The sequence below is a fragment of the Zingiber officinale genome, chromosome 5B (genome assembly GCF_018446385.1).
Source record: "Zingiber officinale cultivar Zhangliang chromosome 5B, Zo_v1.1, whole genome shotgun sequence".
Taxonomy (NCBI): domain Eukaryota; kingdom Viridiplantae; phylum Streptophyta; class Magnoliopsida; order Zingiberales; family Zingiberaceae; genus Zingiber; species Zingiber officinale.
The window spans coordinates 19,875,280-19,900,536 of NC_055995.1; the positions used below are offsets into that span (position 1 = coordinate 19,875,280).

The 25,257-nt window shown below is 39.5% G+C and overlaps 1 protein-coding gene and 1 pseudogene across 1 annotated transcript; both read left to right on the top strand.

The window, feature by feature from the left end:
* Nucleotides 1-16,948, top strand: part of LOC121986551 — a 57,452-nt pseudogene extending 40,504 nt beyond the window's left edge.
* A 2,475-nt stretch (nt 16,949-19,423) lies between these two features.
* On the top strand, nt 19,424-24,826 carry LOC121984211 (signal recognition particle 54 kDa protein, chloroplastic-like). Its single transcript, XM_042537036.1, has 15 exons — nt 19,424-19,678; nt 19,771-19,903; nt 20,030-20,097; nt 20,176-20,277; nt 20,382-20,534; nt 20,633-20,710; nt 21,196-21,321; nt 21,746-21,848; nt 22,120-22,220; nt 23,021-23,158; nt 23,237-23,380; nt 23,540-23,615; nt 23,945-24,030; nt 24,113-24,238; nt 24,556-24,826. The coding sequence occupies exons 1-15, from the start codon at nt 19,490-19,492 to the stop codon at nt 24,646-24,648; spliced, it is 1,716 nt and encodes a 571-aa protein (XP_042392970.1). The 5' UTR covers nt 19,424-19,489; the 3' UTR covers nt 24,649-24,826.
* The last annotated feature ends 431 nt before the right edge of the window (nt 24,827-25,257 follow it).

The window sequence follows — 25,257 nt, forward strand, 5'->3', positions numbered from 1 at the left end:
ACTGGACTGCGGTAAATCATATATTAAAGTACCTGAGAAGGACTAGAAATTATATGCTTGTTTACCAAACAGATGGTTTGATCCCTGTGGGCTACACGGATTTTGACTTCCAATCAGATAGGGATAATAGTAAGTAAACCTCGGGGTTTTATGTTTACTTTAGAAAGTAAAGCCATAACTATAGAGGAGTGTTAAGCAAAGGTGCTTTGTTAGACTCCACTATAGAAGCTGAGTATGTGGCAGCCTTTGAGGCAGCTATAGAAGTTATATGACTTAGAAACTTCATGATGGACTTAGATATGATTTCTGGTTTGCCCAAAAATTTATTACAATTTATTGTAATAATAGTGGTGCAGTAGCAAACTCGAAGAAACCATAAGACCATAAGGCAAGTAAACACAATAGAGCGCAAGTACCACCAAATACGAGACATCGTATAACGAGGAGAAGTTGTTGCCACCTAGATTGCATCAGGTGATAACCTAGGAGATCCTTTCACTAAGGCCCTTAAGGCAAGAGCTTTTGATGGGCATGTAGAAGGGTTGGGAATAAGATGTATGGCAGGGTATATGGTAGCATAATCTTTTAGTATAAGTGGGAGATTGTTGAAATGTATACTAAAAGCCTAGCTTTTTGTAAATATTTACTTAGAAATAAGAATCACATTGGTTAAATGCCTACATAATTAGTGTAGTTGTTCGATTAATTTATATTGTAGATAACATGGTGTGTGGTGTCACACACAGAAGATCATGTTATCAGTTCTTTATAAATTATAAATAATTGCACACGACAAGATGGAAACGAACAAATCATTGGAATAGTCGTAGTGTAATTAGGTATTAGTTTATCTTGACTAATAAATTATACTAGTACACTCTAAGTGTATTGAGTAGAACTATTTAAGGTAAGTTCTTTTTATACTGACTTAATAAAAAAACAAGACCTTAGTTATTATAGAAGTGTGTGCTCTTAATCCTAATATAATAACAAGCACATATATTTAGTATTTATTTCTTTAACTTATCAAAAGGTGAGATTTAGCTCGATAAATCAAAAGACCCGATAAGTTGGGAAATGATATTACTTATAGTGTGTGTTGTTGATTATAGAAGGAAACTATGTCCTAGTAATCTAGGTTGATAATGTCCCCAAGAGGAGCTTATAAGGATTGTCATATTAAACCCTGCAGGTGGACTTAGTCCGACATGACGATAAAGTTGAGTGATACTACTCTTGGACTAAGACATTAATTAAAATGAGTTGTCAGTAACTCAATTAATTAGTGAATATCCGACATCTTAAACACATGGAGACTAACACACTCATAATAAGAAGAAACCCAAAATGTAATTTGGGATTGGTGCGGTAGTTCAGTAATAATTCTTTAGTGGAATGAATTATTATTGATGAAATTAAGTTGGGTGTTTGGGGTGAACACGGGAAGCTTAATTTCATCGGAAGACCAAAACCAATTCCTCCTCTCGGTCCTTGTCGTAGCCTCTTATGTCACGCCCCAGAGGAGTCCCTGTCCGAAGAAATTTCGGCAGCACCTCCCCTGTACGGGTGACAATCTGAAGCATTTCTACAGGCATAATATACATCAGCCACAGGCGGCTGGAATATACACACAACCACGCAGTTATATATATATCATCAGCCCACACGGCTGGAACAAAACCAACACAACGAAAATGACAGAAAACCCAATACAAACCAAAGCACAAAAACTACTAGCCGGCTAGGCTTACACAACCAACAACAAATACAAAATACCACATAACAACATCAACACTCCAAAAATAAAACCGGAGTACAGAGCTAAACAAACTGATACATAAACAAACAAAACATACGTGAAACCGATAAGTCTTCTGATGTGACGTGGGGACCAGCAGATAGGATACTCCAAGCGACATCATAACAACCTGGTACCTGAAAAATATAGAGTCCACGGGGGTGAGTTCAACAACTCAGCAGATACCTAGTTGACATGTATAGTAAACTATATCAAATAGTAATAACTATGGAGTACAGTCTCCTGAACAAAAGAAGGTAATGCATAATAGAAAAAGCTGAAGAATACTGCACTCACTAGGGCCACCTATCAGAATAATGACCGAGAGGTATCATAAATCTACATGCATGTCAAACATATGCATCCATCCAAATGCGACATATAAGTGCAGCAAAAATAAATGCAATGATGCCTATGACATGGTCACCCCTGACGCCAGTCAGTCATCTCACACACAATGGTGAGACCGAGTGGGTAGGGCTGTGACAACCGTGCACTCTACCATCACTACACCTGATGAGTGAGTGAGTGGACGGGATGTTGTCGGAGTACTCCTGTCCTCTGACCCCAAATCATAAATGGGGGAGCTCAATGCTCTCATCTCCCGGTATACGATAACGGGGAGGTATCTCTGTCGGCTCCCACGCTGAGTCACCTGACCAACGGAGCCAAACAGAGTCCACCGTCTGCCGGCTACTATGCTGCTACACTAAATGCCAGCGGAGCAAACAGAGCGAAACTGTCTGCCGGCTACCACGCTGAGTCATCTGACCAACGGAGCCAAACAGCAGAACCACCACACACTTGCCTGATATACCACTAATCCATGAGTGGTGGTGTGTGCAGTATATGTAACTGGCGATGTGCTCTACCATAGTGGAGCCGACAATCGCGCAGCATGCAATCATGATGCATGACACTAAGCATAACAATAAACTGATCAGCATAACCATATCCATATATATAACATGAGTATCGTAGTATCGATGGTCAAATACGAAGAACTAAAGTACACAGGTCAGATAGGATATCAAAAACCTAAGTCCTGAACATAACAAGCATGATATGTCACTACCTCACTGAGCATATATATATAATCATATGGATACTAGCATAAAATGCATAACAGGTGAGCAAACAAGCATGTAACGAGTATCCGGTAGTGACGTACCAAAATAAGGACGAACATAATTATTACTAAAAGCTATAACCTACTAGACATATCAACAAGACATATCAAAAAGATAAGTCAAGGTACCCGCCTCAAATAGCAGGTCCAATCCAGTCAAATCCAACGTCTCGTCTCGAATCAAAGTCCTGTATCAATCAATGTGTATATTTTATTTAGCTAAATTCAAATAAGTAGCTAAATAAAATCTCTAACACTGAATTAGGGCAAAAACCCTAGTCAACACATAAATATAAACCTAATTCACACTCGACAACTAATTACAACCTCCAATTCAAACCTACACATAATCATGTAATTAGATCATACCTAAATCAATCCATTATCCACTACAACACGTAGCCAAATTCCTACAACATACCTCAAACTCACAGCCATAAACAAGGTGGGCCGCTGGAAATCCCCCTCACTGCCCTAAAGCTTCTATCGACAACCACCTAAGGAACAACAAAACATCCATTCCTCTTAGAATCAGTCCAAACAACTGAATTACAACAAGAAAACTTCTGATACCCGAACCTTACCTCAATTCACAGCCGCTGTGGCTACTGAAATAAAGTGAGCTGCTAGATGAAGGTTGTTTGCTGCTGGAAAAATGTGACCGAAGCAAACCAGTGTGGCTGTTGATCCCTAAAGCAAATCCAACACTCGATAATTCATAGCAAACAAAGATTCATTGTTGAAATCGATAATCAGGGTTGGATGAAACTACTAACCTCCAAATCAAATCCCCTTTGGTGTCGAGGAATCCACGATTATGTCAGGGTGGATTGTGGCATTCTGTGGCAAGAAAAAGGGAAGAAGGAACGACGACTAACCAAGGCTAGTGCATGAATCCTTCCTCTTGGCTGAAGTCCAGCCCATACCGAGGCTACACTCTAATAGGGAAGAAGGGGCGACAATGAATCAAGCTAGGCTCGGGTGGCGGTTGTGCTGCCATGTCGTAGCAAAGGGGCAGCCATCTGTCGGTGCTAGGGCAGAGTAGAGATTCTGGCCGAAACAAAGGAGATAAATCCAAGAGAAAAGGGTAAAGCTCCGGCGTCCAGTGGATGATGATCGGCGGCCGGCTAGCTGGCGACTAGGGCACAGGTGAGGGGGTTGGCGTCGGCAGAGAAGGGAATCGACTGGGTCGATTAAGGCATATCTTGCGGTCCGCGAGGAAGACACGAGGAAGAGAATCGACGGCTTGCGACAGTGAGTGAAAGAAGAGTAATCAAAGGAGAGGAGGAGAAGAACCGACGTTGAGGAAATGGAAACCGTCGGTGTTGGGGAGAAGAAAAGGATCGGGCACGCGGGGAGTCGGCGAAGAAAAAGAAGTAAAGAAAATAAAAGAAAAAGGAAAAATAAATAAACATTTCCTCGCTAAAACGGGGTAGCCTAAACAGGCTTTTCCGGGCCCCGTTTTAATCCCCGTTAACTCGTCCGTACGAGCTCCGAAAAAATTTCCGAAAAATTCCAGAAAATTCCCTTATCAATATTTGCCTATTTTTAGTATTTTATATTCTCCCCCACTAATAAAATTTGGTCCCCAAATTTCGTTACCTACCATCAGCAAACACTAACAACAGGTAAAGCGTATAAATGCTGAACGGTAAATTAAATCACATACCTTAAGGAAAAAGATGGGGATATCGAGCTCGGATAGTATCCTCGAGCTCCCAATTAGCCTCCTCATCCGAATGATGTTACCATCCGACTTTAACCAGCCAGATAATCTTGTTCCGCAACTGACGCTCTTTCCGGTCAAAAATTCGTATCGGAACCTCCTCATAAGTGACATCAGGCTGAACGGGAACTGGTATATCTGTCAGCACAATGCATCGGGTCGGGTACATATCTTCTCAGCATAGATACGTGGAATACATAGTACACGCCTACCAAGGACAGTGGTAGTGCTAGCCAGTAAGCTACCGCTCCAATCCTCTCCAAAATCTGGAAAGGTCCAATGTATCGCGGAGCTGGCTTACCTCTGAGGTCAATCTCTTCACTCATTTCGTGGGTGAAACTCGCAGAAATACATGGTCACAAATGGAGAACTCTAAAAGTCTCCGACTCCGATCAACATAACTCTTCTGGCAGTCCTGTGCCTCTGACACTCTCTGTCTAATAGTACGGACTAACTCTGTCTCAAGCTGAGCTCTATGAGGTCCCAATAACTGGGCCTCCCCAACCTCCTCCCAGAGGGTGGGTGTCCGACAAAGTGTACCATACAACGCCTCAAACGGTGTTATCTGGACAGGCCAATGTAAGCTGTTGTTGTAGACGAACTTTACCAATGGCAGATGGTCCTTCCAACTACCTCCAAAATCCAATACACACGATCTCAGCAAGTCCTCTAGAGTCTGAATGGTCCGCTTTGACTATCTATCTGTCTGAGGATGGAAAGCTGTACCGAAACAGAACTGAGTGCCCAAGGCCTGCTGCAGACTCTGCTAGAATCGAGACGTAAATCGAGGGTCTCTATCCGAAATGATAGTCAAAGGGACACCATATAATGTGATGATCTCCCGGCAATACAGATCTGCCAATCGATCCAGGAAATCCATCTTCTGGATCGCTAACGAGTGCGTGGATTTGGGTTAAATAAATCAACAATTACCCAAATCGCGTCATAGCCTCGTCGTGTCCTAGGCAGATTCACCACAAAGTCCATGGTAATGTGTTCCCATTTCCACTCGGAAATAGGAATCCGCTGAAGTAATCCGACAGTCTCTGTTCATTCTTCGTCTGCTGACAAACAAGACATCTAGCTACAAAATCCGCGATGTCTTCCTTCATGTCGTTCCACCAATAGAAACACCTCAAATCTTGGTACATACGGGTACCGCCTAGGTGAACAGCAATCATGAGCAATGAGCCTCCGGAGGTAACTCCTATAAGACCGGATGAGACTGAAGTACGCATAATCTGCCTTGGAAGTGTATAACACCCTCCTCGTCTCGTGTGAACTCGGTCTACTGCCCGGAAGCTATCTGACTGTAAACAAACTGCAAATACTGATCAGTAGCCTAGGGCTCTCGGATCCCCGTCCTGATCGATGACTGAGCAACCATGGTAACCAGAGTACCCTGCTCTGTCTGTCCTTACCCCTCAAGGCCCAACTCGGAGAAATCTTGTATCAAGTCTGTGACCACAACTCGGTGGTAAGCTAAAGTCCCTTTGGACTTCCTGCTAAGTGCATCGGCAACCACATTAGCTCTCCCTGGGTGATAGCTAATGGTACAATCAAAATCCTTTAGGAATTCCATCCATCTCTTCTGTCGGAGATTAGGTTCCTTCTAAGTAAAACAGATATTTGAGACTCTATGGTCAGTGAGAATCTCAAATGTAATGTCGTACAGATAATGCCGCCAAATCTTCAAGGCAAAAATAATGGCAACTTGCCCAGATCATGTACAGGGTAGATCTTCTCATGCTCCTTCAACCGACGAAAAGCATAGAAGACTACCATATCGTGCTGCATCAGAACAACGCTCAAACCCTGAATAGATGCGTCGGTGCAGAGGACATATCCGTCCTCTCCAGAAGGAAAAAAAATAATTCAAAATCAGAGCCGACACTAGTCTCCGCTTCAGATCCTAGAAGCTGGTCTTGTCATTCTCAGTCCAAGTGAACTTCACGCCTTTCCAGGTCAGGCGTGTCAGTGACATAGCTATCCGAGAGAAACCCTCAACGTATCTCCGGAAATATCGAGCCAAACAAAGAAAGTTGCGAGCCTCTTCTATAGACTTCGTCTACTTCCAACGGTAACAACCTCGATCTCCTGTGGAACCACGGTATACCCTATTGGTGACCGTGTGTCTCAAACATCTCACAGAAGACAACCAAACTTCGCACTACTGATCTTCGCATATAGATGTTCCATCGAAACATCTCTAGAACTATACAAAGATGATGTGCGTGACTCACCGCGGATCCGAAATAGATCACAACATCGTCGACAAAGACAATGGAAACCGATCCAAACATCCTCGAAATACCAGAATCATCGAGTTCATGCTAACATCTAGGGCACTGCAAGCCCTAATGGTGAAACCAAGACACATAATGTCCGTATCACAGACATTCCTAATCATAAGATCCTCAACAATAAACAGATCTGATCACCAACAATATAAATCACCAAAGAATAGATCCTCCAGTGTGAGAGCAACGCTCCATCACAGAAAATACCACATATGTGGAAGCAACGCTCTACCACAAGAAATATTCAATATGTAGGAGTAACACTCCACTACAAATAATCCGTAACATATATCTGAAATAAATATGGAAGCTATGCTCCGCTACAAGCAATCCACAATATGTGGAAGCTACGCTCTACCACAAACAACCCAAAATATATGGGAGCAACGCTCCACCATAAACCAACAATAATATGTGGGAGCTACGCTCCACCACAAACGATCTATCAGTACTCAGGACACCTAACTATCTAGCTAGAGACTGCATGAGGTCACTCTATCACAGATCACTGTGGGCAGCCAAGGGTATAACACCCTAATAAGCAAATCAAATCCATCGTCAACTGTATCATCATCCTAGTGGGTCGTCCACCCACTAATAGGAGAATTAATTGACAGGGTAATATGACCAATAACATAATGTAGACACTCCCATTCTACATCCAACATAGGTAGAATCATCATGATGCTACCCATCATACACCTGGCACACGTGCATACATAACATATGTATAATCGACATAATCCTCCAACTAATACACAACAAACATACTCACAACATAGGTAATAAATCATCATGATACCTCCAACAATGCATATCGAACCCGTGTGCATATAACAACATAGGTATAATCGACAATACACCTCAAACAACACTCACATGACATATATACACATATGCCAAGAGTATAATCAACATATACTTCCAATAAGGCATACTAAACCCAGGTGCACTCACAAATCACACATAATAAACAAGATACCTCAGATACCACACCAAACACATATGTATATATCACAACACCGATGTAGTCGACAAGATACTTCCAATATGACACTCAAACACATGTACACATTTCACAACATAGATTTAATCAACAAAATACCTCCAATAAACCAATCAGACCACTCGGGCATAATCTATCAGAAACCCACAACAATTATAACTGGAAAAATATACACTCACTACATGCAATTTGACCGTCCATCAAAACACTCCTACCACACATAACAATCATATGTACACGCAACAAAGATAGACATAATCAGCATATTTGACCCAATCAACCTAGCATTCTGAAACTGCAGGGTTACCTTCTAAGTTATCCAACTAGGTACATACGGTCAAAAATTAAAGTCCACATGGAATAGGATACATCGATCCACTATAGACTGACCCAAATCAACAATGGTATACTGTCAATTCAGTCTTTTCCACGTCAGTACAAAACATGTACTCAAATGTGCTCTAGATACCAAACTAAGCACAAATAACCCAAAGATTCGAACCTCTAAAAATAGAATATGACTGTCCTCTACTGATCAAACCAACAAAACTAAATCAGTCATCTACTAACTAATCAAGAATACCTTAATCCTCCACAAGCAACTAAGGTATATCAATATACAACTACCCAAATCAACAAGTGTAAATCAGACTCCTACTGACCGATCTAACAAGAGTAAACCAATATTTACTGATGAAATTAACTAAAATAACATGATATACTACTGGCTAGGTCAACATAAATAGGTAGATACCATCCACTACACAGCTAATAATAACAGAGGCTGGTATGTGCCTCGATCTTCTAACCAACTAATCGTAACAGAAGCTAAAACTACTGGGGGTATGATATGTAAAATCACCAAAGCCTATAATCCTTAATCTCTATTAAGGTCAATCAAGATTAGTGGCTAACCCATCACATATAATATATGCCACAACAACCAGACAGGTACTAATAAAGAATACTAATACATGTCATAAACTATAATAGTCAACAGTGCATATACTAACCAAAAGGTAGGATAACAGTATACCAACATACCTCCTATAGCTTGGAGATGTCCTGCTGCCAGGTCCCAAAACCCGAAAAGTCACATCGAGAAGACCAAAACACAAAATCCGAAACACAGGGAAAATAAGACTCGTAAGCCGATCTCTGATACCAAATAAATTGGTATCCGATAAATCTAAAAAATCTAGAACACATAGCAAGTATCGTATACCTGCTCTGATACCACTAAATTGTCACGCCCCATAGGAGTCCCTGTCCGAAGAAATTTCGACAGCACCTCCCCTGTACGGGTGACAATCTGAAGCATTTCTACAGGCATAATATACATCAGCCACAGGCGGTTGGAATATACACACAACCACGCAGTTATATATATATCATCAGCCCACACGGCTGGAACAAAACCAACACAACGAAAATGACAGAAACCCAATACAAACCAAAGCACAAAAACTACTAGCCGGCTAGGCTTACACAACCAACAACAAATACAAAATACCACATACCAACATCAACACTCCAAAAATAAAACCGGAGTACAGAGCTAAACAAACTGATACATAAACAAACAAAATATACGTGAAACCGATAAGTCTTCTGATGTGACGTGGGGACCAGCAGACAGGATACTCCAAGCGACATCATAACAACCTGGTACCTGAAAAATATAGAGTCCACGGGGGTGAGTTCAACAACTCAGCAGATACCTAGTTGACATGTATAGTAAACTATATCAAATAGTAATAACTATGGAGTACAGTCTCCTGAACAAAAGAAGGTAATGCATAATAGAAAAAGCTGAAGAGTACTGCACTCACCAGGGCCACCTATCAGAATAATCAGGTCGTCAGACTAAATCCTGGATGCATGTCAAACATATGCATCCATCCAAATGCAGAATATAAGTGCAGGCAGTAAATGCAAAAATGCGTATGATGCCAATGATGCGTCCTGGTCACCCCCGACGTCTCACACACAATGGTGAGACCGAGTGGGTAGGGCTGTGACAACCGTGCACTCTACCATCACTACACCTGATGAGTGAGTGAGTGGACGGGATGCTGTCGGAGTACTCCTGTCCTCTGACCCTAAATCATAAATGGGGGAGCTCAATGCTCTCATCTCCCGGTATACGATAACGGGGAGGTATCTCTGTCGGCTCCCACGCTGAGTCACCTGACCAATGAAGCCAAACAGAGTCCACCGTCTGCCGGCTACTACGCTGCTACACTAAATGCCAGCGAAGCAAACAGAGTGAAACTGTCTGCCGGCTACCACGCTGAGTCATCTGACCAACGGAGCCAAACAACAGAACCGCCACACACCTGCTTGATATACCACTAATCCATGAGTGGTGGTGTGTGCAGTATATGTAACTGGCGATGTGCTCTACCATAGTGGAGCCGACAATCGCGCAGCATGCAATCATGATGCATGACACTAAGCATAGCAATAAACTGATCAGCATAACCATATCCATATATATAACATGAGTATCGTAGTATCGATGGTCAAATACGAAGAACTAAAGTACACAGGTCAATTAGGATATCAAAAACCTAAGTCCTGAACATAACAAGCATGGTATGTCACTACCTCACTGAGCATATATATAATCATATGGATACTAGCATAAAATGCATAACAGGTGAGCAAACAAGCATGTAACGAGTATCCGGTAGTGACGTACCAAAATAAGGACGAACATAATTATTACTAAAAGCTATAACCTACTAGATATATCAACAAGACATATCAAAAAGATAAGTCAAGGTACCCGCCTCAAATAGCAGGTCCAATCCAGTCAAATCCAACGTCTCATCTCGAATCAAAGTCCTGTATCAATCAATGTGTATATTTTATTTAGCTAAATTCAAATAAGTAGCTAAATAAAATCTCTAACACTGAATTAGGGCAAAAACCCTAGTCAACACATAAATATAAACCTAATTCACACTCGACAACTAATTACAACCTCCAATTCAAACCTACACATAATCATGTAATTAGATCATACCTAAATCAATCCATTATCCACTACAACACATAGCCAAATTCCTACAACATACCTCAAACTCACAGCCATAAACAAGGTGGGCCGCTGGAAATCCCCCTCCCTGCCCTAAAGCTTCTATCGACAACCACCTAAGGAACAACAAAACATCCATTCCTCTTAGAATCAGTCCAAACAACTGAATTACAACAAGAAAACTTCTGATACCCGAACCTTACCTCAATTCACAACCGCTGTGGCTACTGAAATAAAGTGAGCTGCTAGATGAAGGTTGTTTGCTGCTGGAAAAATGTGACCGAAGCAAACCAGTGTGGCTGTTGATCCCTAAAGAAAATCCAACACTCGATAATTCATAGCAAACAAAGATTCATTGTTGAAATCGATAATCAGGGTTGGATGAAACTACTAACCTCCAAATCAAATCCCCTTAGGTGTCGAGGAATCCACGATTCTGTCAGGGTGGATTGTGGCATTCTATGGCAAGAAAAAGGGAAGAAGGAACAACGACTAACCAAGGCTAGTGCATGAACCTTCCTCTTGGCCGAAGTCCAGCCCATACCGAGGCTACACTCTAATAGGGAAGAAGGGGCGACAATGAATCAAGCTAGGCTCGGGTGGCGGTTGTGCTGCCAAGTCGCAGCAAAGGGGCAGCCATCTGCCGACGCTAGGGCAGAGTAGAGATTCTGGCCGAAACAAAGGAGATAAATCCAAGAGAAAAGGGTAAAGCTCCGGCGTCCAGTGGATGATGATCGGCGGCCAGCTAGCTGGCGACTAGGGCACAGGTGAGGGGGTCGACGTCGGCAGAGAAGGGAATCGACTGGGCCGATTAAGGCATATCTTGCGGTCCGCGAGGAAGATACGAGGAAGAGAATCGACGGCTTGCGGCAGTGAGTGAAAGAAGAGTAATCAAAGGAGAGGAGGAGAAGAACCGGCGTTGAGGAAATGGAAACCGTCGGTGTTGGGGAGAAGAAAAGGATCGGGCACGCGGGGAGTCGGCGAAGAAAAAGAAGTAAAGAAAATAAAAGAAAAAGGAAAAATAAATAAACATTTCCTCGCTAAAACGGGGTAGCCTAAACAGGCTTTTTCGGGCCCCGTTTTAATCCCCGTTAACTCGTCTGTACGAGCTCCGAAAAAATTCCCGAAAATTTTCCAAAAATTCCAGAAAATTCTCTTATCAATATTTGCCTATTTTCGGTATTTTACATCTTATTTATAAAGTATTATACCCACCTTTATACCCATCCTAAGGTGGTCGACCAAGCCTTGCTTGGAGCCCAAGCAAGGGGCCGACCAAGTTAATCCTTGGATGAACCAAGTGGTGGCCGGCCCTAGCTTGAGTCCAAGCTTAGGTGGCCGGCCACAATAAAATTAAAAGGATTTTATTTTTAAAAAATTTTCTTATGTGGATTCCATGATTTTAAAAGAGAGTTTAAAATTTAAATCTTTTCTTTTATAGCTTTCTACAAAAGATTAAGAAAAGATTTGATACTTTCCTTATTTATAGATTGAAAGGAAGATTTTAATTTCGATAAAACTTTCCTTTGTAACCATGTTCATGATTTAAAAGAGAGTTTAAAATTAAATATTTCCTTTTATAAGTTTCTACAAAAGATTAAGAAAAGATTTGATATCTTTCCTTATTTGTAGATTGTAAGGAGATTTTAATTTTAAAGATAACTTTCCTTTTTGAAAATCATCCACATGTTTTAATAGAGAAATTTTAATTTATATATTTCTTTTTATAACCAACCATGAAGGAATAAATTATTAGAGAAAATTTTATTTTAAAATTTCCGGAAACAAATTAGGAAGTTTTAATTCTTGTTAAAACTTTCCTTGATTGGGATTGTGAGGTGGCCGACCATATGATTTAAGAAAAGGAATTTGATTTTAATTAATTAAATTTTCCTTTTCATGGCAAAGAAATTAAGGAAGGTTTTATTTAAATTTTCCTAATTTGTCAAGACCAAGGATTATAAAAGAGAGGGTAGGGGTGCCTTCATGGCTATCAACTCTATTCTATTTTTCGTCCCTCTCTTCCTTGGTGGTGTGGCTGACCCTTCTAAGTTTTCCCTTCTCCTTTTTCTTTCTTCTCCTTGGCCAAAACTCTTCATCCTTTGGAGCTTGGAAAGTGGCCGGATATTGCTTGGAGAAGAAGGAGAGAAAGGAGGCTTTATTTCTAGCATCCCTTGGAGCTTGGTGATGATGGCCAAACCTCACATCTCTTGAAGTTTTTTGTGGTGACCGAAACTAGCTTGGAGAAGAAGGAGCTTGGGTGGTTCTCATCTCGGTAGATCGTCGCCCACACGACGTCCGAGATAAGAAGAGGAATACGGTAGAAGATCAAGAGGTCATTGCATACAAATAAAGGTATAACTAGTAATTATTTTCCGCATCATGCTAGTTTTTCTTTGTATGAATTCCAAACACAAGAGGCATATGATTCTAGAGTTTCGAATTTATGATTCAAGTTCGTGTTTTTTTTTTGTTTTTTGAATTTGTGATTCGATTGTTCTTTTCGGTTAAACCTAATGTTATTTTAGGAAATTAAATATTGAATTTCTATTAAAGGCTTTGTCAAGGTAGTGGTGGATGATCTCATACCCAAGAAGGCCTAGTGCCTCGCCATGTTTGACCTGGGAGCCGATTTTAGAAATAAATATTCAATCGACTTTATAACATAGGTGGATTTGGATCAATAGTGTTAAGTTCCGCTTGCGATCTAAATCTAAACCATTAAGAACAGTTAAGTTAAATTTGGAATCAATAATGTTAAGTTCCGTTTGTGATTCCTAATTTAATTTCTAAAGAACACAATAGGCTATTTAGGAAAGGTTCGACGCTTGTACAAAATTTTTGTACAGTGGAACCGGTACGATCTTCCTAGGATCAACCAACACTGAAGTGGCGTGGGCATCATTGGTTTGGAGGCCGGAGATTATGCCGAAGCATCGCTTCATTCTTTGGTTACTTTCCCATGGGAGGCTACAAACAACCGATAGTTTGTCATATGAGGAAAACAAGACATGTGTGCTTTGCCAAGGTCAAGATGAGTCGAATGGTCACTTGTTCTTTGAGTGCCCTATCACATGTGCTCTTTGGAACAAGGTGAGGGGTTGGCTAGAGATAAATCATGAAATTAACTCAGTGGTGGAGCTATTTCACATTCTTGGCCAACACTACAAAGGTGCAAGTCGGAAAATGAAAGCTCGGTGTCTTAGAGTTTCTAGTATGATATATGTTCTGTGGAAAGCCCGCAACAGATGTTGCTTTGAAGGAATTGTTCCTGATATCGATAGGATGTTGCGGAAAATTCAAATTAATGTTTATCAATTTGTGGACTTATGCAGAAGTTGAAGTGGTTGCTGCCTGTGAAGAATTTGCTGTCTGTGTTTTGTTGCTCCACATGTTGTTTATAGTTTTGAGGCTATATCTGTTGTCCGTGGTTTGGAAGTTCATGGTTTTGAAGCTTCAGCTCCTGTCCGTGTTTTTGAAGATTCATATACTGTCTGTGGTTTTGTAGCCTCAAGGCTTGTGTGTGTACATGCAAGTTACGTTAAGGACTTGAGTGTATGTAAGCAAGTCAAATTGTTGACTTGTGCATGTCTTGTGACCGGTGGTGAGAGTCAAAATCTTGACTTGTGAGAGGATGTGTGTTAGGGACATGGGCGAGGATGGTGAATAAATCCACCATAATTGATCTATTTAGTCCGCAGCAAACGACTCACGGTAAAGACAGTGTCAAATCCGTTGATGGCTAAGACTTTACCAAAAAACCCAGGAGGGTGAATAGATCCACCATAATGATTTACCTAGTTCACAGCAAACGACTAACGGTAAGGACAACACCAAATCCGTTGACGACTAGGGTTTTACCAAAAAGCCCAGGAGGGTGCATAGGTCGGCCAAAAAAGACCTATCTAGTCCGCAGCAAATGGCTCACGGTAAAGACATGATAAATCTGTTGATAGTTGACCACTTGCTAAAAGTGGGGTGACGACCTATGGTGGGATGCTTTCTGTTTGGAGTTCACCGTTTCTTCCAATCCAAGGTGTGCAGGATTGCTTTTGCTTGCATCTGTGGATGGATGTGCTGCCATCCGTGTTTTGAAGCCACTATTCATGCAATTGCTCATGCCCGTGCTTTGCCATGACCGAATATCACTTGCTCCACACTTTGATTTTGCTTTGATGTCATTGTTTGATTCTCTTTTGTGATGCATGTCATGGTGTTGTGTGATATTGTGTGAGTGTGTGATTTGTGGTTGGATTGACTTTGTTTTATGTTAGAGATGGAGTGAGTTACATTGAGTGCATATCATGTAAGTGAAATGTGTGATGGTCAAGGGGTTTACCTCGACTGTAGAGGATAAATTCCAAGTTATGATGTATGTTTTGACATTCGGTTTGAGAGTATTTACTCTCAAATCAATTTTATACATGTACCTATTTCCGTGAAGCGGTCGCGTCTCAAGACTTGTGGATATGGTTACATTATTTGGTGTCGCAGGTTCACGTAATGATATTAATGTGTTATACGAATTTCTGATATTCAATAACGTCTTGCAAGGAAATGTCCTGGAGATTAATTTCATAGTCAACGAGACTCAATATACAAAAGGGTATTAGCTGACAAATAGAATATATCCGGAATGGGCTACTTTCGTGAAGACTTTTTTTTGCTCGGAAGATTCCAAGAGAAGGTTGTTTAAGGAAAGACAAGAGGTTACAAGAAAAGATGTTGAACAAGCATTTGGGGTGCTCCAAGCTCGATAGACAATTGTCAGAGGTCCAGCTCATTATTGGTACAAGAAAAGTTAAAACATATTATGTTAGCATGTATTATTTTGTACAACATGATTATTGAAGATAAGAGATGCCAAGTGACAAATTGATATAACGATGAAGGTGATGAACCCGGACAACCCATCTAGGGTTCAAATCGAGGATTTCATGATTATTTCAAGACAAATTCCGAACTACATGATAGTCATGTGCATCATCAATTTCGTGCAGACTTAGTTGAACATATTTGGTCACAATACAACAACAATCTCTGAAAGTATTATATTTTAAGTTTATGCAAGTGTAATTTTTTTTATATGTTGTACTCTTTCATTTCAAATTTATAATAATATTTTAATTTTAAATAAATATATTAATATTATTATTTATTTTAATTTTAAATAAATATATTTTAATTTTAGGTAAATAATATATTTAAAATTATTATTATTATTTATTTTAAATAACAATAATTTAATTTATGTAGATACAATTGAAATTATATATATTTAATTTATAATAAAAATAAAGATGAATGGACAACGGAATCCACAAATAATGAGTGTTAATGTTAAAATAAGTGTGAAAAAAATGAATGCGTCAATATAATATGGATGTGACATGTATATTCTATACTTTTTGATTAGATTATGAATATTATAATACCTATCAATATAGATGTTTTACAGAGTTTTTGTAGTTCTTCATATGTTCTTGGACTTAACTCCATTAAAATAAACTAAACAAGAAAAAGGAATCTTCAGAATTAATGCCGAGAATAGCCAAGAGAAATATGTCAAGAACCAACTAAATAATGGAATAGTTCCCGAAGGAGTGATGTGCATTGCCTAGCAGGTTTAATAAAGGTACTTATTCCAAACAGAATAAAGCTAGCCTCAAGTTCTTGAGCTCAAGGCTTTCATTTCAAAGATCGATGCATCTACAGGCCTAGTTTAGAGAGATCCCTACTGGGTTGTTGGACTCACTCTCCTCTAAGTAGGTGATGAAATGCCAAACCGAAGAAGATTACGGTCGACTCACAAGATCACTACTCGAAACAGAGGCTGCTGTTGCTCTGTTGGATTGGGCCATCAATTTGATGGCTAATGTTGTTCTAGAAGAGCAAGAAAACAAGATGAATGCGCGAAATACTGCCACAATTTTTGCTCCAACATGAGTCAGGTGATCAACTGATACCAAATGCATTTTAGTCTCAGTTTTTTATTTTCACTGCAGTGATGATTTGTTTTGACTCCATATGATGGATCCTTTGATGACTAATGCACACAGTGCATGTAATGAACTTCTTGAGGATGCTAATCTCGAAGACACTAAAGAGAGACAAGAACCGACTTCACTTCAGATGATACTTCATGCAACTTCTAAAATCATAGGAGAGGAAGGCAGGCTAAAGGACAATCCAGCAGCAAAGCACCAGTCTAATGCATCATTAACTTGTATATGACTAGATGTGTGCAGATTCACTATGGATGTATATATGCTTCTGATTGGTGAATGTATTTTTCTTGAATGTAAAATTCTCACTGCTTTAGGTTTGGTTAATACTGATAGTGCCATCTCCAAGGAAGGATGGATCATTTGATTTAAGTAAATAGACATGAGAGAATAAAAATAGGCAAAATAATATAAAAATAAGTATTTGATGGTATTCTTTTTTAATCCGCTCGGGATCCTCCTCTCTCTTCATCTAGGGCTACGACAATGACCTTTCTTTGACTGATCTATTCTCGGTGTCCTACGAGTCAAAGTATATCAACAGGAGCTAACATTGACGGTGTGACCCCTTTGACAGTCAAATTAACGTTGAGCTGGAAATGGGGTGTAACGCCTCGGCCCGAGCGGGCTCCACCCGGACCGAATCCGGACCGAACCAGGGTATTACAATCACCCCACTTAAAGACACAACGTCCTCGTTGTGTAACCACGAATCACACCACAGGCAAATCCCAAAATCTCCCTCGCTAGGTGGTGCCCTGGGTGCTCTTGCCACAGGCACACTCACGGTCGCAAGGTCGCTCTGATACTATCTGTAACGCCCCGGCCTGAGCGGGCCGCACCCGGACCGAACCGGGAACACCACTAGAATTGTCCATCGGGTTGACGACTAGTTCCACAAACCACCGGAGGTCCTTTCAGCGTGCTTTGTCCTTACTCGCACGCATCCTGGAAAACTTCTCAGGATGTCACTCATCCTCAGATTTCTCCAAGCCAAGCGTGCCTTTGAGTTCTTAAGTTTAGGCTTCCGAAAAGGAAGGTGCACCTTGATGATATGGATAGTACCATCTAACCTTTAAGCCATACTTAATCAGAATCTCAGAACCAGAGTATTACATGGGGGCTTGTGAATGCACGAGAAACAAAGAGAGAGAATAGTTGAGAGAGAAGAGTGACATTCACACGCTAGAAGAAAATCATACCTTTCACTTATCATTGCCCGGTCTTAAATGGCCGTGGGAAGAGAATGAGCTAGGAATCACAAATAGGTTGGTTGGACGACAGAGGGGACAATGATGGAGCCATAGAATTGACATAGCCGAATCACTAACCAGGTGTTGCCTTTAGTGCATGTTGTCTTGCCAAGGGAGGTTGTGTCGTAGCGTACGATGACTATGATTGTCAGAAGTTGTCAGAGGTTGAGGTTATAAAAGAATCGGTTCAACAAGGACTCTACATGAGAAAGTTGTTGTGGCCGAGCAGAGTCAAGAAGGTTAGGCCGAATGGGAGACATGGAGCGCTATGTCAACATGATGCCTCTATGCGATTCATTCTAGAACCCGAATGAGTTGCATTCTTGAGTACCTTAGCTTCCCAAATACTGTAGCAGTCAATGACATTGTAGTTCCTCAAGCATTGTAGCATTCCAAGTACTGTAGCTTATCGAACACTACAACAATATAATCTTTTTGATATTGTAGTTCTCAAACAATATAGCATTTCAGGGACACGATAATTTCTTGAGTACCGTAGCATCCCGAGCACTATAACTTTTTAGAAATATTTGGTTGATGGGAATAAGAGTGGGAAATAAAAAAAAGATTGAAAATGAGTGCTTAGTTTGAGAGATTAGTGATGAATCTCACGGATTTAATCCCTTAAATATGGAAATAAGTCATTACTTAATAAAAGGGAAGAGTGAAAATCTCTCATTCCTATTCTCCACTTTTATCATTCACATTTTCATTCTGATTTTTTTCCACGAACCAAGCAGGCCCTCAGTCATGGTAGCTCTGTAGCACTGTAGCTTCTCGAGCAATATAACTTTGCAAGTAATGTAGCATCCCAACACTATATGTTCCCGAAAACTATATCATCCAAGGCACGGTAACTTCCCAAGTAATATATATAGCAATACGAGTTTAATGGGACCCTTAGAGGTGTCAGACTGCAAGGGCACAGAAAAGAGGGGACGGGTTCACCCGGGCTACATCTGTAAGTTTTTTTAATGCTAAATTCTCAAAAAGACCATTTTAATAATTTTAAATATTAATTAAATTTTATATTAATAAAATTATTTGGGCCTAGCACGTCTATCTATGGGCCGGCGAGTTGCGGGGATTTTTACGTAGAATGTTAATTGTGGGAGGGTCATATTACAAATTAAATAAACTAGTAAAGTAATGAATGAGAAACATAAAAACATACTGTTATAACGCCATTATCCTATCCTTTCTTGCCTCTCGTCTCCTCCCATTCCGCCATGGAAGCCATCTACTTCTCGGCCCCGCCTTCCCGCCATCTCTCCGTCGGTTCGCCGTCTCTCCAGTTCGCAAGAGCCTTTTGCAGCTCAATTAGAGGGGCTGGAACTGGAAGGCAGAGCCTTCATTCCAATAGTTCCTGGACCGGCTCGGCCCTCTACACCGGATCTTCCGGCAGAACCCTGTTCGTTGTAAGCTCACCTTGAGCTTTAAAAATTTAATCCGAAGTCACTTTGTTTTCTTGTTTTTCACTTTCCATGATCGGAAGATCTATTAATCTCAGAGGGAAGTTTGGAGCTGGATTCATTCGAAATCTGAGCGTGTTCGTAGAGGGAGATGTTGTATAGTAAGGGCGGAGATGTTTGGTCAATTGACTACTGGTCTAGAAACAGCGTGGAACAAGCTCAGAGGCGTAGGTCTGCGGTTATTCTTTTCCCTCACTTCTTCCTTAGAGTCCTTATTACTTTAAAGTGAAAATGCTGGCCTTTTATTTTTTCTGGAATGAATACTTTGAATTGGTGGAAATTTTCAATATTTGGCAGATGTTTTGTCCAAGGAGAACATTGCAGAACCAATGAGGGATATTAGGCGAGCTCTCCTGGAAGCAGATGTGAGTTAATCGTCATATCTTTGATGGAAAACTCATATATCATTGGATTCTATGGCCTTTTCATATTCTTTTGTGTAGGTAAGCTTGCCCGTGGTGAGAAGGTTTGTGCAGTCTGTTAGTGATCAGGCTGTTGGTGCAGGTGTGATACGAGGTGTGAGACCTGACCAACAGTTAGTAAAGGTAGTTATGAAAATAACGCTTTTCTCACAATTTTGTAAGATATATCAAACATTGTTCTTTGACTGAGTTTAACCCATTTCCCACTAACAACATCGTGTGCACAGATTGTGCATGATGACCTTGTGAAGTTGATGGGTGGAGAAGTTTCAGAATTGGTATTTGCAAAGTCTGGTCCGACAGTAATTTTACTAGCTGGTCTTCAAGGTGTCGGAAAGACAACTGTTTGCGCTAAGCTTGCCTTCTACTTAAAGAAATTGGTGAAGAATGAGGATGCTCTTGTTTTCTTAAGTCTTTGCTGCACTAAAAAACTCCACATTCTATTGGAGCTAATAAAGAAAAAAAAAATGGTTTCCAGGGTAAGAGTTGCATGTTGGTGGCTGCTGATGTGTATAGGCCTGCAGCTATAGACCAACTCAAGATTTTGGGCGAGAAGGTAATTACAATATGTTTTTTGTACAGTCAAGAAATCCGTTACTTCTTTTCCCTCTTGCACTTCAAATGAGGTTAGATTTTTGTATGTTATATTCAGGTAGTTTTGTCATTGCCATGTTCTTATCATCATGAAGTTCTTCTCATTTTGTGGTGGTATCTTGCATAAATGCCAGTGTATAAGCTATAATCATCTAGTAGAATCTTGTGTTAGAGTTGAAGGTGTAAGGGTCCGAGGGAGACCAAAAAATCTCTTGTTAATGTAATTATAACTGATGTAATTGATCTAACTATTACCAGTGCTACAACCTTGCATAAAGTTTGATGGAGGGATAAAATTCATATAGCTAACCCTAACTAGTTGGGATTTATAACATGATTTCAGATTTATATTGTTTATGCTACAGATTTTTTATTTTCCTAGGTATGATATGGTTCTTTGTATTTATTCCTTTTGAGCATTTTAATACTGACTGTGTTCTAGTGCAGATAGATGTCCCTGTTTATGCAGAAGGTGTGGATGTAAAACCAGCAGAAATAGCTAAGCATGGTCTTGAGGAGGCCAAGAAGAAGTCAATTAATGTTGTTATAGTTGATACTGCTGGAAGATTACAGGTCATTAAACCTTATTTGTGCCATGTTGCTAATGTACATGATGCTTCATTATTTTTTATACATGACAATGGGAGTAATTGCTTTTCTGTTAGTTTATATAAATATCAGCATGTAGTGGGCTATCAAGTTTTTGTTTTACCATACTAGTGGAACAAATAACTATGTTTATCATGTATTTACGAAATCCATTGTAAAGATGACGAAGCATGTTAAATGAGACTCGAAAATTCAGTCAAAAAAATTCCTTTACTCATTTGAAAGAGAGTCGTCGACTTGTTTCTTAAACACTTATATATGCAGCCAAATCTCCTTCAGTTTACTATCTTGTCTATGGAGAATGAGGAGATCCTTAACAATGAAAATCATCATAACATTTTATTTTTAAGTCCAAGCTCATTTTAACATTATACTTCAATTCAATTAGATTGATAAATCGATGATGGATGAGCTGAAGGAAGTAAAGCAGGCACTGAATCCTACTGAAGTTCTGCTGGTGGTTGATGCAATGACTGGCCAAGAAGCTGCAGGTGGGTGAACGCTTGTGCCAATCTGCTTACACTCTTCCAGCATTCTTTGTTGACATGCTGTATATTGCAGAAAACTAAAAACTAGGATCAGTAATAGACTCTTTATTGATTGTTTATTTAGTTATTCTTACTATTAATATTCATCTACTTAATACTACCAGTTAGTAGTTAATATAACCAGCTGCTTGTAATATGGAAAATGAGGCATTGTTTTCACTGTACATTACAGTTTGAACTTACATCTGATTCATTATCACTGTTTACTTTGTAGCCTTGGTTACTACATTCAATATCGAGATTGGTATTACTGGTGCCATACTAACTAAGCTGGATGGTGATTCTAGAGGTGGAGCAGCTTTGAGTGTTAAAGAGGTATGCCTTTCAATATGTTCCAAGTGGCTATGTCATCTATTTCTTCATTCTTCATCTTTTGCTTCTAGAAAACTACTACAACTTGTTTCATCATAGAAAATTGAACAGATCACATCTTTGGGAAAAGAAAATTTGAAGATAAAAATAAACCATAGCTTGGTCTAGATGGATAAATGCATTTAAAAGTTTATGCATATGCCACAATTTAGCCAATGCAATTGCATAACTGCTCATGAATCTGTCCATTTGTTTGTTTAACATTGACCTAAAAAATTCTTATTTATTCTAATAAGTAAGAAAAGTTTTTTTTTTTTTTGTGCATTTTACTTCTACAACTATTAACTATACATCATTTAGTTCTCTCTCTCTCTCCCCCTCCCTCCCTTTCATTCAGATGTAAGTTCCAGGAGGTGCCATACAGTAAGAAAAGTTCAAACTGTAATGAATCAGATGTAAGTTCAAGCTGCAGGTGCTGTTACAGGAGGTGCCATACAACTGATTCATTACATCTGAAAGAGGCAAAGTTTTGTGCACTTTCATATTCATTGTTATCCTGGGGAAACTATGTAGTTTTATACTCTGGAATATGATCATTTCATTCATATGTCTAGAATATCTCAGTTTCCTATACCACGTAGATCACCATGTCTTAGTATCATATTAAAAATTGACCAATCTCCTTGCTTTCCGAGGACCACTGATAAAATTTTGTGATCTCATCTTTCATAACAATTCATTCACACTTGCTGTGAACCCACTCTTGTTCTTATACAATGTTTTCTTCTTCTTGTGCATCACAGGTATCAGGAAAACCTATAAAGCTAGTAGGAAGAGGCGAGCGGATGGAAGATCTAGAGCCGTTCTACCCTGACCGCATGGCAGGTCGCGTATTAGGGATGGGTGATGTTCTTTCATTTGTTGAGAAAGCACAAGAAGTTGTAAGCATCTCTTTCTGTCAAAGTTATTATTTTGGGTGACTTGTTACTTTGATTTAAGAGGATCTATTATGCTAGTAGATGCGGCAAGAAGATGCTGAGGAGTTACAGAAAAAGATCATGAGTGCAAAATTTGACTTCAATGACTTTTTAAAGCAAACACGTGCTGTTGCACAAATGGGTTCAGTGAGCCGGGTAATTGGTATGATTCCAGGGATGGGCAAGGTATCCATTTAGATGCCTGTTCTTTCGTTCCATGTTTCCGTTGACCTACTCCTAAGGTCAAAACTTGGAAATAAAGCTAAAAGAGATCATTCAAAACCAATTCCATCGTTAGGAATTAGAAAATTAGTTCTAATTTTTCACATTTTATGTCTGAAAAAGGTGACTCCAGCACAAATTCGTGAAGCAGAGAAAAACTTGAATATCATGGAAGCGATGATTAATGTGATGACCCCAGGTAAATGTGAGGTTAATGGAAGTTCAATTCCTTTGTACACCTTAGTTATACCCCTACTACATGGGATAATAGCATAGTTTCTTCCCTCCCTTTATCTTTTCTGTCTTCTCTCAAATTTACAACTCCTAAGAATATAACATAACATTCTTGCTCAAACAAAACTGTATCAATCTAATTTCAATTGTAATGTGGATGCGCCAAGAATATAATTACTTAATTTTGACATGGAAATATACATTTTAATCATGTATTCCTAAAGGTCATATCCCCATGGAAAGTATGTGTTTTCATGTTTTAAAGGCTGCTCATTCTAGTGACTTGACCTGCAGAGGAACGAGAACAGCCCGAGCTACTAGCTGAGTCAGCTGCTAGGAGGAAGAGAATTGCTACAGAGTCTGGAAAGACAGAACAACAGGTCTTTTAATTTGCTCGGCTTTACAATTTCATTCAAGCATAAAAAACTATGCTGGATCCTAAAGAGGTCTGTGATGTTGCAGGTTAGTCAACTTGTTGCTCAGTTATTCCAAATGCGTGTTCGCATGAAGAATCTATTGGGTGTGATGCAAGGAGGATCGATCCCGGCATTGAGCAACCTAGAGGAGTCTTTGAAAGCCGAGCAAAAGGTACCAATTGTGGTCGGATTTAACATCTTGATAATCCTTGTCTAATGTTTGTCATAGTAGTTTGTTCGACGCTAGTAGAGTAGTAGAAGAATATTAATGTTCTCTTCTAGGATTTTGGTGCTATCAGATAGGCAAGATTACCCCAAATGATCTTGGCATAAAATCAGCTTCGAACAGAAGTATTGAGGCCTTAATTTCCTTGATATAAAGAGTTGATCTACAAAATGATGGATTGGAGGAACTCATCGACATCTTTGTTTTTGTAATCTACACTTGGAGGAACTCATTGGCACAATCTATTATATGTATTTTGACAGGCACCTCCTGGAACAGCACGAAGGAAAAGAAGACAGTTTGCAGATTCAGCGTCGGCAAGGCCTACTCCTCGTGGATTTGGAAGCAAGAACTAAGATCATATTTGGAACTTTTTGTAGCTGCATAATGATCTGTAGTATCTTTTGTTCCTAGAGAGTCAAATTTTAGAATGTCTTCCGGACTTGATTTTATTGCTATTATTCTGGTGACTGGTGAAGGTACTTGTTTAACCACTGCAACTTGATCTAAATTCATTCTACAATACCTCTAAAATGCCTTCTAACATTTTTATTAACATCAAATTACATTCTAAAATGCCTCTTATCAGAACTAAAATACCTTGATTTAAAATGCCTCCGAATATTTAAAATGCCTTTATCCTAAATTAAAATATTTATTTTACCTAATCAAATTATCATCCGAATTTTCTCACATTAATAAAAAATGTTTAAAAGGAATGATATTATAAAATAAAATAAAAATATTAGAGAGAAAATTAAAATTATATTTGTTAAGGAAATATTTTAAAAGATACAGTTTAGGATGGTGCACATTTTTGTAGTATAAATATGATTATGTTAACCCTAAACGTATCTCATAGTCCCTAATTTATGTTAAGAGAAGTAAATTACAGGATCAATTTATAGTTGATAGTCAAGTGGTTAGAAAGTGAAAGAATTTTTTTTCATGAGGGTATGTATTCA

What these genes read in the sequence shown, in the direction of transcription:
- LOC121984211 (XM_042537036.1), top strand. Translation starts at nt 19,490, where the DNA reads ATGGAAGCCATCTACTTCTCGGCCCCGCCTTCCCGCCATCTCTCCGTC. An exon ending in CCGGCAGAACCCTGTTCGTT is followed by an intron (nt 19,679 to 19,770) that starts GTAAGCTCACCT and finishes TATTAATCTCAG; the next exon opens with AGGGAAGTTTGGAGCTGGAT. An exon ending in GACTGGCCAAGAAGCTGCAG is followed by an intron (nt 21,849 to 22,119) that starts GTGGGTGAACGC and finishes TTTACTTTGTAG; the next exon opens with CCTTGGTTACTACATTCAAT.